This window comes from Acipenser ruthenus, chromosome 1, assembly GCF_902713425.1.
Source record: "Acipenser ruthenus chromosome 1, fAciRut3.2 maternal haplotype, whole genome shotgun sequence".
Lineage (NCBI taxonomy): Eukaryota > Metazoa > Chordata > Actinopteri > Acipenseriformes > Acipenseridae > Acipenser > Acipenser ruthenus.
This window is the reverse complement of record NC_081189.1, coordinates 23,935,896-23,952,999: the sequence shown is the minus strand read 5'-3', so window position 1 is coordinate 23,952,999 and position 17,104 is coordinate 23,935,896. Positions and strand designations below refer to the sequence as shown.

Genomic DNA, 17,104 nt, shown 5'->3' with positions numbered 1-17,104 from the left:
CTAGGTGCTAGAAATTTCAATATGGTAATGCAGAACCCAATTCTAGAAAAATTGGGTAGGTGAACATTGTTAGAGTATGAAAGGGTTAGGCATAGGATGAGTGCTGTCATTACCAATAAGACAATATAGGAGAAAAAGTAGAGTTATCTGAATTATTTATGGTCATAAAGCTGGAGATGTATACAAGAAGATTTCCAAGCATTTGAGTATCCCAATCTCAACTATTGTTTCTATTATCAAGAAGTACAAGACTCCTGGTACTGTCACAACGCTCCCTTGGTCTGGAAGAAAACAGGTTCTTTCACCAAGAACAAGTAGAAGAATTTTGAGGAAGGCTAATAACAATCTGAGATTGACTGCTAAAGATATTCAAAGTGACATGGCTGCAAGCGGGATTGGGGTTTCCATTTCGACGTATTGCATGGTGAAGATCGCAGGCTAAGGAAAAAGCCACTTAGGAAAACGTTGCAAGTTTTTGTGGAGTGAGGAAACAAAAATTGAGCTATTTGGTCACGTTGGTAGTTATGTTTGAGGAGGGTGGAGGTGGGAGTCTGGTGAGGCGTACAAAGAAAACACCATAACTACTGTCAAGCATGGAGGCGATAATATCCTTCTATGGGGCTGTTTGTCTTCTAATGGTACAGGAAATTTAGTTCCAATACATGGTAAAATGGATTCCATAGCATACCAAAAGATATTGGCCAATCATCTGAAACCCTCTGCTACAGAATTTGGTTTAAAGCTCAATTAGATGTTCCAACACCTACGCTCTAAAGCACACATCAAAATCTACTTCAGAATGGTTGAAGATAAATCAAGGTTCTGGAATGGCCTAGTCAAAGTCTCAATCGGATTTAGATCAGGAATCTTTGGTATGAGTTGAAGGCTGTGTACAATAGGAGTCCTCGGAATTTGAATGAACTGGAACAATTTTGTGTTGAAGAATGGTCAAAAATTACTAAAGAATCATGCCAAAAGCTTTTGACAAATATCCTAATTGTTTTAAGAGGTTCTTGCTAAAGGTGCCTCAGCTAGCTATTAACTTCATTTTCACTGTTGGGGTATGAATACTTTTGAATTAGCATTGCAAAAAAATTGCTAAAATGAATAATTTTGCTACAAAAGATTTTTCCTATAATTTTGTTTGAGAAATTTCTAGAACTTATACATTTATTGAGGTATGTAAACTTTTGACTACAACTGTGTGTAGTATGAAACTGTCCTGATGCAAGTTGGACAAAAGACAAGGTAAGTTGGTTTCTGACTTGCAAGTTCACGGTTTTCATTGGTTCATCAGTCTAGCATGCGAGTGCAGAATTGAAGCACAATAATGTTCACACGTCCCCAGAGAATTTCTAAATATTGGCCAATATGTTCCTATCGTAAGTGTAATTTTATATTTATGTTCTTAGAAGCATTAAGAAGACTCGGTTGGCTGACTCAAAACCTCAGCACCCATTGCCAAAATAGGCTTAACCAGAGACACAAAACCAGAAACAGAGTTCAGCACTTTATTATATTCAAATTAATTCAAAGTTTGCACTGCACATGTATTTACAAACTGTCATGAAAACTGCACTCATTACGGGTATACCATCTCGATGTGTTAAGAGGTACAGTGGAACAGCACACGCCATGTGGGGTGGGGTGCCTACAGCAGACAGTTCAAGTTACTTGCGCTTAAACATCACAATTACTGCCTGTATCTGCAGTTTGAATCTGCCTTCCTCACATTAATACCTTAAATACTGTAACTGAGAAATCTACAATGTAAAGATTTATATCGTGCAACATTTTGCTTTAATTGACGGAACCTATGGTATATTTCCCCCAACAGGAATGCTTCTCGGCTAACTGAAAATGCTTCAGAAATGAATGTGCATGTTTCCATATGTAATGTTGGACATGATATGCCAGTATGTATGCCTAATAACATACATCATGTTAAGTAAACACTTAACTAATGCTTTTACTTTCTAATTGAGTTGGGTTACACTTTAAGTGCCTACTCATTTTGAACTATGAATTATTTCTATGGAAAATTCTGCAATTTTTACCTGGAGAGTTCATCACTAAATTGTAACTGTCTATACCTAGTTTACAATATAGAGACATGTACTGTAGTTATGTATTTGGCCCCCTCACTGCAAATATTCAAAGTAAGGCTGTCTGTCACCTTTACCTATTTACAAGTTAGAGGGGGTAAGCAAAGCTATAAAATACAGTTCTTACCTTTTTTAGCATCATACTTTAACCCCCTTTCTGCTGAAGATATTATTTAAGAACTTTAATTAAGGATACACAGACTCGTGTGACCTACCAGAACAGGAAGTGCAAACATCACTGATATAAGGTAATGCCTTAAAAACACACTGCACAACAATAATGGTGTCATTGATTGTTATGAAGTTAAAACTTTATTTAACTTTGGTTATAAATAAGCTAGGTTTACAAGATCTTTAAGGATGGTAAGTACCAGCATTTTAACTTTTTCTGTGGTGAAGTATCTGTTTAACCTACCAGCACTAACAGTCCTCAGAATACAAAAATAGGAAATGACACTCTTACAGCTGTTTGGATAATTACAGAACATTGCGCTGAAATTGAACTTGAATTTACTGGTTGTTGAAACATGGCACTTCCTCGGAAGAAGCTTCAATTTACAAATGTGGAGGTAGAAATTTGGAGTGATGCTGGGCCAAATGTTTTTGGCTTTAGAAGGGTATGACTCGCATTAAATTTCTACAAAGATTACTGCTTTAATTCTAGACTATTTGGATAAGAAGAAATGGGATACCTTATTTTAAATCTATATCATATGTATACTGACAGCCTGTTGTTGCCTGTTATTAAAATTAAACATTCACTGCATTTGATGGTATTGAGATTAAATACAAAACCTGCGGGTACACAAGCTTATCTGATCCACTGGACAAAGAGTTTTTAACTTTAAGAAATAATACAATGTGGAAAGCAGGATTTAACCACCGAGGTAAAGAGAAAATAAGCATCCAGTATGCTATTACTAACGTTTATGCTACTGGCTTTCAATGTACTTGCTCTTAATTTTGTAAAGAGATAACTACAAAAAAAAAAAAGCCTCAGTGACAGGATTTACATCCAAAACCAATGACATTCTGTCAAGCTGTTTATGGATTGCAGATTAATTGAAGAAAATGTATTCCTAAAGTCTAAGAAAACAAGTATCTTCAAATTATATTGTCTTATGATGTTTACAATCATACTTAATGCAATTACTCAAATAGTGTGCTTTCTTATTTTTTTGTATTTCATAAGTCAGAGTTCAGTGCTGCAGATATACAGCTGTACACTAGATGAGACTGGCGGTTACTAATGAAAGACACTTGCTGCTGACCTAGCCTACTCCACATCTATGGCTAGTAACTAGAGCGGCTCCTGGAATCACAGCCATGGGTCATTGTTTTGCAGGTGCTTTAACAAAACTAAATTTGTGTAGTGGCATGTTTGACATCAAATGGGAATACGGCCCAAAATAGCGTGTCTTGACACAAGGTCATTCAGTTCTTAAATGTATTATATAGTCAAGAAAGAACAAAATCTGCAAGCAAAATAATCACACTTTCTCATTTCACACTGGAGTGCAACATGTTTTACTGCACTGGTTAGCTAGGTTTCAGCAGAGGCCATTTAGAAACAAAATCCTAACCTTAATGCATGGTTCACATTTACACCTTCTATAATACTCAGTTTGGTTTTTGTTTGAACCTTTATGCTTTTAAAACATACACAATTACAAAACTTAAAAGTGGATTTCATTTAAATGCATCTTTAAAAAGATAAATAAAAAGCACAGCCCTATAAAACCTTTACCCTACACAACAATTAAGAATTATATTTAAAAAAAAAAAAAGAAAAAGCCTGCTGTATTAAGCTCACACTAGCAAAGAGCCTGCAAATGCCCCTTTTCTCGTGGTTTACAATTACTGTTCTTAGCTACTTCCCACCAAAGAAAGTCGCAGGCTATTAAAGGCTTTTAGAGGCAGGATATGTCTCTTATAGACAGCAGTTTAGAACACCGCTGCATTGCTGGTGTCTTCTAGGATTGAAATTCTGGTAGGATGCCCCAGCCATTTTGCTCTGAAAAATTGCTGTGAATATACAGTAAAATGTAAAATATTTGAACAACAAATTTCACTGTACGCTCTGTAAAAGTTGCAGGAATAGTCAACTCCTATTTTTCTGGAAACTAACCTTGGAGAAATCCTGTTTGCCCTGTTTAACTTTCATGTTGAATGCAGTATAAAACTTCAGCTATTAATAAAGTTTGTGCTAAAAAAAACAAAACAGTAAGAGTTCAAATGGAACATGATTCACAAGCCATGAGTCTTTGGATGGAATTAGTTCTGCTCCTGTAAGTGCACACAGCTTAAAATGGTTGGCAAAGCTTGAAGTCAAACAATTGTCTCCTTGGAATCCCTTTTGATTGGAGGCAGTCCTAGCAGCGCGCGCTGCGTAGACGGTACGCTAGAAGACTTCGGGATGAGGAGTACGACTCTCTGATTGGTCCGCCGCCATTCATTATATAGTCTACAGTGATATCTGAAAGAAACCTGGATACAGAGAGAGAGAGAGAGAGAGAGGGTGGGAGATTTTAAAAAATGGGTTACGTGAACCTTTTTAAATGTTTGGTTTTGCAAACTTTATTAACTTGTTTCCCTATTGAGGAGCTACATATTTCCCCCCACTAGAGAGCATTGCTGAGGGAAAATGGGATAAAGTCACTTGTTCAAATAACCAACTATGGCCAAAGGTTTTGCGTCACCCTATAGGATTAACTAATTTCACTTCATAAAGTCAAATGAAACCTGCTGAATAAAATTACGTTAACATATTGGATTACATACCGCTTTATAGTTTTCCATATACTTAAGGAAAAACAGAAAACATTTTGAAATATAACATGAAATACTGTTCGATTCCGGCAGACTTTTGCAATATCATTTAGTAGTTTCTAGGTGATGCAAAACGTTTGGCCATAGCTGTACTCTCTATAACCTTTACAGGTACTAGTTAAGAAGTATGTGCCTTGCTGTCCTGTAAAAACCTGCAAATGACCATTACCTTCTTTTTGCTGTCACTATTTTAACTCAGTTATGAACTATGAAGATATCCACATTGTTTCTAACTAGATATCCAGTACTGGGAAATTCCAGCTACAAAATTGATTCGAGTGGGTTTAAAAAGGAAACGTCATTGTGGTGTATATATATCTAATGTAATTAATAATTTTACACAGCGAGTTCACAATATTGTCAAATCCCCCATTCTTGTAATACATAACTTCAGAGATTCACAGATGTAAGTTCAAACAAACAAGCGTTTTGGGTATTTCCTTTATCAATATATCACAGTGATTTATGTACTAGCAGAAACACGTCTACCTGACTTGTCTACATGTTCATTAATAGAGCACTCACTAGTGTCCAAAAGAGGTAAATAGTAAAGAGTGCAACGGTCAGTGCTATTAGTCCAACAGCCTCCAGCCTGCTGCTAAAGTGCAGATGGTCCACAGCTCCACGCAAACACAGCCAGCCAGAGATTGTAGCCAGGGGAGTTATGAAGAGAAAGCACACCATGTCTCCAAACAGTGTCCGCTTCTCATGCGGAGGGCCTGGATTTTTTAACCACTGAAAAATACAAACAAGTGATATCAAAACATATTCTTTCTGCACGGCTCCTGTACTGAGATAGGAGAAATACATGGTTTATTTTCATTATCTGTTTATATTCCACTATAATGAAGAGTTTAATGCTACCATACACACATTGTAATATGATATTGCATATCCTCACCGTTATAAAAGAATTTCAGTTTTTATTCATTTTGCATAGATGAGCTTCATCAATAACATGAACCTATTAGTGCCAGCTGAAGTCTCACAACCCGCTTATTAGTGATCTTTGTGTCCCATAGTGGATCTGCATATAATGGCTTCATGAAGCTGAATAAAAAGGTAGATGACCATATATAATCTCTTAGTCATTTAACTCTTTCATGGCTAATGCAAAAACAGCATTAAAATCAGAGCTGGAGCATGTCTGGACGATGTACCAACAACCTTTCCTATTGAAATGAACATTTATTGCTTGGTACTCGGAAAAACATTGAAATTATTAGAGGGTGTCAATACCTAAAACCTCACTGTAATTAATCAATTTGAAAAAAAATACTGGTTTCTAAGTCTCTGTATAGACACAATGAACCACAATTCTGGTGATATTTGCAATATTTTAGAATGCAGGGACTCATGTGGTCTGTTTTATTTGCTAATTTGTTGCAACTCATTTTATTTAATTTCATATTCAATTAGAATATGTGTATGCCCTTGCTGTGTAGAATTGTCTGGACTCTAGACTGCTGACCTTGTTCAACAGACTGAGACATCTGTGAGTCTAATGCTTTGTATTTGAAATCAACAAGTTACTTATTAAAATCAATACATAGAAAAATACAGCTTTTTATTTTGCTTCTAGTTTTAGTTTTACATTCCCATTATGCAGATAAACATGTAATGTACCTATACTGTAAAAGTGCTGTCCTTTTACATACTCCTGCCCTATAAAATCAAGAAAAAGACTCTGTACTTATGTTAAGTATGAGATATGAATCTTACATAACACCTGAAGTGCGACCATTAGAAAGTCAAGTAAACCAATATATGATTCAATTAAGATCCTGTCATCTTCTAGTTGATGTTTGGAAGATGTGTGTATGTATGTACTTTTGAGGCAGAAGCAGGTCTAATTGAAAGATAAGGTCAATTGTATAGTTAATGACTGCTGCAGAAAATAATAATGAAATTAAAAATCATTGTGCTGGGACACATATTTGAAGAAAACACTGCTTGAAATGAATGCACAAAAATGAACATGCTTTTATTTAATTCCTATAACAAAAGAGTGTTTCTCTCCATCCTTTAAAGGATAATTTGATGTGGGTTTATTTAACTCCTCATTTTTTTGTTACAGTAATTTAGTACTCCAGCTAAATCAATGAAAATATCCAGTCAAGGAAAACCCCTTTTTTTTTTATATCACCGTTCAAAGCACATTTCAAAACTCCAAAGTGGGATAATCAACTGCTGCACCTGACTGAAACCTGTGACTGAGACGATCCATGAGGCTTAGAAATTAAAGTACTTTATTTATCAATGAGGCAAAATGTTCTGTGTGAGAAAGGCATCACACACCATAGGCATCCGAGCCGACAGGCAGTGATGGCAGCAGCTGCAAACACCTGTTCATCCTGGCTGCAGCCGGGGCCCGCTCCAGCATGGAGGACGACTGGAATCCAACTTTGCACCATGTGGAAAAGCAGATTGTTGTACAATTTGCCACTCTTACAATAAGTTATATATTCATAATACTTTTCTTAGTTTTATATTCATGAAACTTATCTAGACTGTAGTTAAAGAAGCCAACTGCTGTCGTGTGAATATCAAACAGTTTTTTTTTTTTTATTCATACAAATATTCCTCAAAAGTCTTTTTCAAATGTTAAAGCGTTATGAAATATACTGTAAGGTTCACTTTCTTAGGAGGATGAAAAAGAACCGGCTTGGGGTTTTCTAAAAGATGAGTAGCTCTGGAGTCGATTTCTTCAATGGAAAAAAAAACTGCAGCAGCACTGTACTGTACCAGCAAATGCTGTCACTGATGATTAAACACTTCACTTTAACTTGAGGCCCTGCTATGCCAAATGGAAAATTATTTCTGTAATAGGCTGTCTTCAGCAAAATACTGAAGCTTACAACAGGTTTAACTTATGTTCTGTTAACATAAGGGCTGGATTACAAATGTAATGAAGCTATCGTAAATATATTGATGCTAATAGTAAACTGGTGGGGTATATTTTACCCTTCCCATAACCATTTTATCATGTACATTTATTATCGTCGGGGGTCCTGCAGAAACCCACTGCCTTTCAGTCACCGCAGGGAAGAAATCAATCCAGTGCCATCATATTAACCATTCTTCCCTCATGCTGCCTCACCACATGTGAGGCATAACACAGCACTGTACAGAGAATCAGTTCCAAAAACAGGCTTTTGTTTTCATTTCTAATTGTACACAAAAACAAATGGCTCATGCTCAACCACGCAACACTGAGCATTTTACAATTATTGTTTTCTCGCATGACATATTTTGAGCAGATTAATACTTGAAAAGTACTCGGATTATGTTCTCTCTTGCCAACACAGAAAATAATTCAACGCCATGAACACTGAAGCACTACGTCAAGATCTCATTACAATATATTAATTCATCCATAAACCTTTGAAATAAATCATATAGGGCTTGTATAGCCCAAAGTATTTTGTAGTCCTCCATATCTTTTCATGGCATCTAATAAAAGTACTTGAATTCACAATTGAATCCGTTGGTTTATCAGAATACATTCCCCCAAAAAAGGTCAATTTAATGGCCAATTGTCATGAAAAGATGCTTTTGTGTTAATTCAGTAATTATGCAACATTCAGATATCTAACTGGTTAACTTAGCTAGCTTTGGCTGGGTATCATGGCTTCTCCCCTGGCCAAATAAAAATAAGCCAAGATGCAAGTTTAAAATTGGTGCTGCAGGGCAGGCTTCTGTAGAAATGTTGCTAAGCCCATAGACTGCTGAGGGGTACATGAACAGACAGATGGCTTGTTATACCAGTAGCAAGCGCACTGGCAAATATAGACAGCACATCAGTACACAATGTCAACAGTAAAGTGACAAAAATTACAGTATCAAGCTCTGACCAAGGAGATGACACTGACGAATCAACTCATAATTAGCATAAGACAAGCAACAGAAACAAAAAGTAATAAATCCACAATTTTTAAAAGCAAAGAGAATAACAGGCTGCGAAAAGAAAATATTATTTTAACATTTTGAAGGAATTTCAAAATGTGCCCCTCTTTTTCATAAAGGAATGAAACAGATTTAATGATACAAACTAGGAAAAGACATGCCTAAAAATATGCCTAAGTATGTCTATACATGAGTTTATCCCAGGATGATAACCACTAATCCATCAGTTATTGCAGATAATACTAGCCTTTTTGTTTTTTTGTGTTGTAAATACCAAATCTAGTGGTTAAGATAGTCAGTGTTGTTTTCTGGTTACAAGTTAGTTTGCAGTAGCTGTGAAATGCAAGGGCTTGAGTTTGAACTTTCTGTTGACATCAATCAAAGTTGTTTACAAGTTCCAAGGTTCTTGTGGGTGGCTCTCCAGTTCCAATTGTATCAGTACTTGCCTCATCTTGTACTTGCACTTAACTGCTCCACACTTTGCTGTATTCTACTACTGCTCTCAATCACAATTAGATTTTCTGTATCTAGTACTTGATTTTACTCTTAAAAGGTAACTGTATTCACGTTCTTTTGTAATTGCTCTTATTTGAAATCTCTGTTATCCATTTATTGTACCTGCTACTTGCTCTTAATGGAATTTATTCTTATAACCAATTATTTTGAAGTTTAACTGCTCTTAGTCGTAACCGCGCTTCCATTTGAATTTGCTCTTATTTACTACTGATTTTATTATATGTTATAACTTCTCTTATCTGTAATAAGATATTTTGTATTGTGATATTTTGTAATGTGATACCTTGTAACAACTGTAAGTCACCCTAAATAAGGGCGTCTGCTAAGAAATAAATAAATAAATAAATAAATAACAATAACAACATTTGAAAGTGTTTCTGTATTACTATATTTATATTTGTATTCATACAGAAATCATGTTGCCTCCATAAGCATTTTTACCCTCAATGCTTCATCATCAGGCATATCTTATACTTGCATCCTGAACAGTACAGTGTACTTCACAGGTATCATCACACTATACTGGCCGTCTACAATTTACAGTTTGGGTCGTTTGCAGAAAAATGAATGTACATTTCTTTTTTTTTAAATAATACTAAGAAAACCCACAGCACCTGAAAAAACACAATCCACCCAAACCGTCCCATTCTCACAGTGTCCAAGTCAGTCAGGCCGTGTGGGTTTAGTGGGCGTCTGCTAAGAAATAAATAATAATAATAGTGAGCTTGTTCATCAGCTGAGGTGATTAAGATGAGACTGTGTCTGTCTGCTCCACTCTGTCTGTCTGCTCCACTCTGTCTGTCTGCTCCACTCTGTCTGCCTGCCTCACTCTGTCTGCCTGCCTCACTCTGTCTGCCTGCCTCACTCTGTCTGCCTGCTCCACTCTGTCTGCCTGCTCCATGTTGTTTTCCTTTCATTAAATCATCCTCTCTGTGTTTCCCTTTTTAGAAACTTAGTTCATGCATGTCCCACATAACATCCAAACAAATTAGTAATACTGTAATAGCCTGTGTTTTTTAAAAAAACGCCCTGTGACACCACACTGATAAAGGTCTGTTAATTTTTTGGTTAAGATAAGTAATCCTGCATTTAACAAAGTGACTTCAATATTTCCAGAACTCTGACACACTAATAGAAATTGCAAGATCCACTGATTATAAGAAGAGATAAATACATTGAATATCTCTGACATATGGCACTGCAGCGAGGAAGGTTAAAACCTGAATGTTTATATGCTTGACTTGTTAGCTTTACCTAACGCAGTAGTAGATGGGACTTGGACTTTATTAGTCTATCAAATATGCTACCGTAATGTCATCACCATGTATCAAAGCATTTTACTTCAAAGGAAATATTTCAAAGCAAAATTGCCTCACAACCTCATTGAATGCAGAACCCCCAAAATGAAATGTATAATATATTTAACATAAATAATGTGTTTAACAAATTTATTTTTTATATTACATGTAGTATATAAAAAAAATGTGTTGAATGGTATGAAAAGTTATGAAATCGATACAAAAAAGCTTTTCATTTGCAAGTTTAGCATAACTGCAGATGAGGTTTCTTAGTCTGTTTGCTTCTGTGAGAGAAATGTAAGTGTTTTGATCATTTGATGTGCAAAAAAATCAACCAAAAAGGTTAATTTCACAGCATCCAGATCAAACACCAGCCAGTCACTCTCTGGGCAAGTTCACTCTGTCCAGGCAGGCAAGCTGTTACTTTTAAACTTTCCCAATTATGATGAGCTCCTGAACAAATGCCACATTCCATTTGTGCAGGGAGCATCTGTGCTGCCAGTGTAGCACTCCCTGTCCCAGCTCCATTCATGCCTTTGGCATGTTGTGATCTTAATGTCACTTCACATCACAAATTCCTAATCATTCAACTGATGTCAAAGAGGGCTGTAACAACATCAGGGGCTGTGCCAACTTCAGCTCAAAGTAATTCCAGACCTACCTTTGGATTCCAATCTGTAATTACCCTGTTTTCATATCCATATAGTTCAATTGGATATACATCTCTATCTTATTTGACTAAAATCTTCCTCCCAGTGGGCACTCTATTTGGTTGCTAACTGAATATTTCAAAAGTCAAAAACTCTATCTTCAAATCCTAGAATAAGTTAGAGTTAGAATAAGTCCCTTGCAAATGGTGTGTAACAGATACTGTACAGACAAAGGCCTCCAAGAAAAAAAAAAGCAATTCCAGACCAGCTCCACCCTGGAGAAAATGATGGCAGTGGAGAGGTCTGGCTGACTCTGCAAATTAATTTTCCATGTGAATGAGCAGACAATTAGTAAGCATGATTAATTCTAGATAATACAATATTGTAAAAATGTGATTTTGCCCCAAGGGTAAAATGTAATTAAAGGAAAGGCTGAAATAAAGATCTTGATTCGTATCAGATTTAATTTTAAAACGTTGCAATAATGACTTAAATAGGCCTCCTTCAGATACATTAGTTATAATGACAGCGATACATACACATTCTCCTGGTCTACCTAATTAACATATTTCATATGTGTGAAATATTTAGTTGTAAACCTATAGAAAGGGTTGAAGAATATTTGATTATTATTAGGGAATGCTGGTTTAAAGGAGCGCTTACCAAGGTTTTAAAATCAATTTTCTTAGCACTAGCAATATTATCACAGGTCCCACTGTTTTTTTTTTAATGTTTAGCTTGTATTTTATATAGTAGATTGGGTATTTCAAAGACTGCAGGGAACTGCTGCTGCTTCCTGTTACCTCATTACTTTGCATGTGCTGTAGTTCAAACTCACACCAATGGTCTAGCTGCAATGAGACCATGTGACCCACTAGAAAGGCAACAGGATGATTTCTTTGAAATATGAACATATCTTGGATTAACATAAAAACCTAAAGATGTGCAACACAATACAAAACAGGGACCAATAATAATGTTTATATAGCTAATAAAACAAATGTTGGCAATCCTTCAAGACAACTTGAATATTTTCCCCTCTCCCTCTGTATGGAAGTACATAAAACACCATCCGCAAGACAGAACTGGCAACCCTTTTGCTCACCTCTATCACTGGCCTGGGTTTGCGCTCCACTGCAAACTTGAAGTGGCAGAGCTCGCAGAAGCTGGTGTTGGAGGCGGAGAGCCAGTGCTCCAGGCAGCTCTGGTGGATGGTCCCCAGGGTTCCTGTACACTCGCAGGGGGACAGCAGGTCTTCCTGGCTGCTCCCTTCGTGGCAGATCCGGCACATAGGCCTGTCATTGAAGGGGCTGAGACACCACAGACAAACACAGCAAATCAAAATCCAGTACCTGTTGCAGGTTTATTTTCTTTCAGTCTTTCTGAAAGAGGGCCCTGTTATGTGGTTGGTTCTCAATGACACCATCACAAATCTTCCAATCAGACTGAAGTAGATTCTGTCATGATACACTACTGCTTTTAATTTCAGTAGTGTATGAAATGGAACTTAGCTGATAAAGAAACCATCACTACGACAACCGCGGAGCCACAGAAGAGAACACGGTAAAAAAAACAAATATGTCTAGATTTATTCATGTATCCAAGAATGAAAAGCAAATTAATGAGAACAAAACATATTATAAGGTAAATTATGTCTACATAACCTACCACACCGGAGTGCTCTGATTGGTTAGAAAGGTTGTGATGGTGTTCATTTCCTTGTCCACTACACTTAAAAACAAATTATCGCTTAATTATTCTAAAACAGCCAGGGGGTGGGTGTTTTGGGGAACTCTTTGCTTTAATAATCTACAATTTGCACTTGTTGCACTCCAGCATCATTATTAAAGCTTACACACAATTTTAGATAATCCATTATCAAATCACAAGTTATAACAGCCACAACACCCAAACAGTCACATAGGAACACAAGCTTGCACACATACAAATGTATTACATTGCTAATACACATACAAATGCCCTAAGTCTCTAAATACATCCATCATTAATCTCATACATACTTGATTCTATACATGCAAATATAAAATCTAAAAATATTATGAAAACACCACAGCTGTTTTTTTTTTGTGTGTGTCTTTATATCAGGAGACTGCACATCAACTGCACCTATTTTACATTACAATCAGTACTTATATTAATTCACTGTAATTCCAATGCATACTTTTTTGATGACATGTAAATCGAAGTTTATTTCCATCACAGACTTAAATTAGCTAAAGTGCTTTCTATGAAACAACATGACAGCATATCAGAGTTGACAGCTTTTATCAATCCTTAAACTGGAAATGATGAACTCATTACATTCAATTGCTGGATGAACAGAAGCTGTTGTTCTTTTTAGTAATACAACTCCTTGAGTATTTTCATTCTTAACACAGATTTCTATGTAATTATACTCCAGTCCTGCTCTTGTAGCCTACTATTTTCTTATTATTCTCTATCAAACCACTGATAGAACTAATATATATATATATATATATATATATATATATATATATATATATATATATATATATTATGTTGGTACTTGCTTAGCTTCTTCTGAAGAATTGGCATCCTTGATAATACAAATTAAGTGAAAGTGATAGCCTTATATTGCAAAGTTGCAAACCACAGTTGTTCTGATGCACTTGAATTCAGGATATTCAGAAATATTTTTAAAAAACAGTCCAGGCTACAAACCATAATAGATGTCTGTATCCAAGCCATAGTGTCTCCTAAAGCAGATAACTGTCCCACGCTTCAAGGAAGCTTTTTTTTTTTTTTAATTCTACAACATGGTTACAAGACTCTATATAGTATTTGATGGAGGATGCATAAGAAATGCACCAAACTGACTGTTCAAAATAACTAGTTTCTATGCATCTAGATAGTGGAACTCGATTCCTACAGACATTTGAAATGATAGCTCAATCACACTGTTTAAAAGCATGTCTGGAAGCGTATTTATTTGAATTGGCGTACTCCACATAACTGCACAGAACCTTGGGATGTCAGCATGAAAGACGCTTTAGAAATGTAAACTGTATTGTATTGTATTGTATTGTTTGAATGTTGTGACCTTTGTAAAGGTGTCTGGTTTGATGGTTTGACATAAGAAGTGGAACACTGGCTTAAAACAACCAGTTTAACGGGAAAAAAACTGATTTTGAGTGTAATGCAAAACAAACCCACTTAAACTAATAGTGTAATTTTAACTTTAACAAAAACATAACAACATTGTCAGTCCCTTATCATTTTTCTCTTTTGGTTATCTGCAGTAGCACAGCCGTGGGTGGCTCAGGTAGGGTCCAAATACCTGCATCACAGAAGCTGAAAACCTCTACTTGACTTTGCTAAGGACATAGGGCACTTGCTGGGCCTTAATATTGTAGGTTAATGGAATATGACGAGACTGAAATAAACCTTCACTAAACTCATCTGGATCTAGCTCATGCTGTGTCTAGACAGTCCCAGAATTCTTAGCTCTGGTTAAAGATTTCCCAGCTTCATGAGCCCTGCTACCTTAATATCTGATGATGAATGAAGTTCATGCCCTGACAGAATATCAGCAGCGGTTTCTACTTTTCCTGACGTTAAACACGAACGGCTGGTTTTACAGACTCTGATTACTAGACTTGTGCTACTGAGCCGTACTTTATGTAAGGTAGCCCACGATTAGTGCTAATCAGGGTCTGTAAAACCAGCTGTAAAAGTAATCTTTGCACTACACGCAAAATTGGTTCTACAGCTAAACAATGCTGCATAGGCAGGAAGCTGTGGGGAAAAATGAACAGATTAACAGTATAAATGTTAATCTGTTAGGCAAGTAGATTGTGTTCAATACAGTTAGGGGGATTCCGTGCCGAATCAGCAAATAACCTCCACCCAACATTCTCGGACTATAACCAACCATCAAATGCTAAACAGCAAGTTTTTAAGGTCAAGTGATCAGACATCATTGTCAGTAAGTCATTTTTTTTTTTTTAATTTACTTTGTGAATATTAGCTTTCACAAAATGTGAAGCAAATGGATACAGATTCAAAAAGTAAGATTCTGTAAAAACAGCATATGTTTTGTATAGGCTGAACTGTTGCAAAGGAAATGCATTTTTTGATTAATGTATGTGGTTTACAATGAACACATGGGAAGTTTCATGCTTAAACTGTGAGTTCTCCTGAACTTTGCGCAGTATTTGAATTGAACAAAATACATCTGGAGGGGGGGCGGGGGGGGGTGTCCATAAAATAAGTGGAAATCCATACATACAAATCACAGGAACGAGTTTGGTTGAAGACAGGTGATGTCTGGCGGGGATGTTTGCAGAAATTGATAGATTTTTTTAAAGCATTGAAAATTCCACACAACAGCCAAATGCCTGAACATTTGTTTACTTCCTCTAAAAAGTGTGTGTTGTGGCAGTGCTGGACTTCTGGCAATGTTTTAACTGATGCAATGAAAAAAGCAATACTAGGAAAGCAAAAAATGGGATCAGGATCACATCACTGTCCTAAAAATGCTGAACAGCAAGTTGTTAAGGTCAAGTGATCAGACAGCACTGTCAGCAGGTTAATTATTAGTGTTGTCACTTAAAGTGCAGTGTCACTTTACTGTGAAATTACTGGTAAGTGGATCCAGTCCCTTAATTCACTGTTATTAGCAGGTCGAGAGACAAACCAATGAGTCAAAGTGATCCTCTCATTCAAAATATAGTAGCTGATTTAACCCTCTCTCTTCCCTGTCCTTATAGCTGAACTTTGACATCACCAGAAAGTAACCCATCATGACAACTTTCAACAGCCTGTATAAGCAGCGTTCCGTGATAACTTGTGACAGCTAACAAAGCAGCCCACAATGCAAACCCGGTGACAGCCCTGTGCTGTGCAGCTGCAGGCAGCTGTTATTTCCAAAGCCTTCTTTTGTCACAGCAGTTTCTGAGGGGGGTGGGGCTTTAGACTTTGATCTACAGAACAACCTTGTCCTTTACAAAGGCTTCCCTCATGCATATTAATTTAATAGCTAAAATTAGACATTGCTTTTATAAATTCTATCCAGTAAGCTGGATCTCAAAATGTAATCAAGACTTAAACCCTGCACCTTCAGGACAATAACAAAAGAAAAAAAATTATTTAAAAAAATTATGCCGATAGATTTTTTTGCCACGCACATTGCACTGCTATGGTTACAATATATATCTTTTACAGTGTTTATGCATTCGCTTCCTACATTATTAAGCTAGTTACCATTTTTATGGTTTGTACCATCAGAATATATCTCAGTCAAATATTTTTGATAGCTCTTTAAAGTTCTTACCTGCAAACATTTGCCTGATTTCACTTTAGATTGTACTGTACTTAGTTTGTTCTGGGAAGACTGTAGAAACACTAACCACTGAGAGTTGTAATACAATGCTTATAAATATTTAATGAATGTTCTTATTCTTCTTCTTATTAATAATCATCATAATAATAATAGCAACTCACCATTTTAAGTAGAAATTACCATTATTCATTCAACCAATTAAAAAAAGACAACATATAGGAGTTGGCTAAATGTTACACCTTGTCCTGACACGAAATAAACGTTCTCCTGAATCACCCACAGAAGTTCAACTGAAATGTAATATGTTAAAGTTTTGTTCCTGATATCCATTTCCTGCCTACTGCATTTCTATATGAACGGATGACACCACTTTCCATCTTCCTTCCCCAACTTGTATATCAGGCCTAGACAGAGGCACCGTGCCTCAGAGTCTCCAATCTCAATAGAGCCGTTTTTAGGGCTCCCTTCACTGGTCTA

The 17,104-nt window shown here is 36.3% G+C and overlaps 1 protein-coding gene across 1 annotated transcript in view; it reads right to left on the bottom strand.

Annotated features, from left to right (window-relative positions):
• Window positions 1-1,497: 1,497 nt before the first annotated feature.
• The window catches only part of LOC117417943 (E3 ubiquitin-protein ligase MARCHF3), a 42,639-nt gene continuing 27,032 nt past the window's right edge, over window positions 1,498-17,104 (bottom strand). The window contains exons 3-5 of the mRNA XM_034924648.2: window positions 12,410-12,614; window positions 5,460-5,669; window positions 1,498-4,592 (exon numbers count right to left, since the gene is read on the bottom strand). Of these exons, the coding sequence (XP_034780539.1) occupies window positions 4,434-4,592; window positions 5,460-5,669; window positions 12,410-12,614 (574 nt within the window). The 3' untranslated portion in view covers window positions 1,498-4,433. The remainder of the gene's footprint in view (window positions 4,593-5,459; window positions 5,670-12,409; window positions 12,615-17,104) is intronic.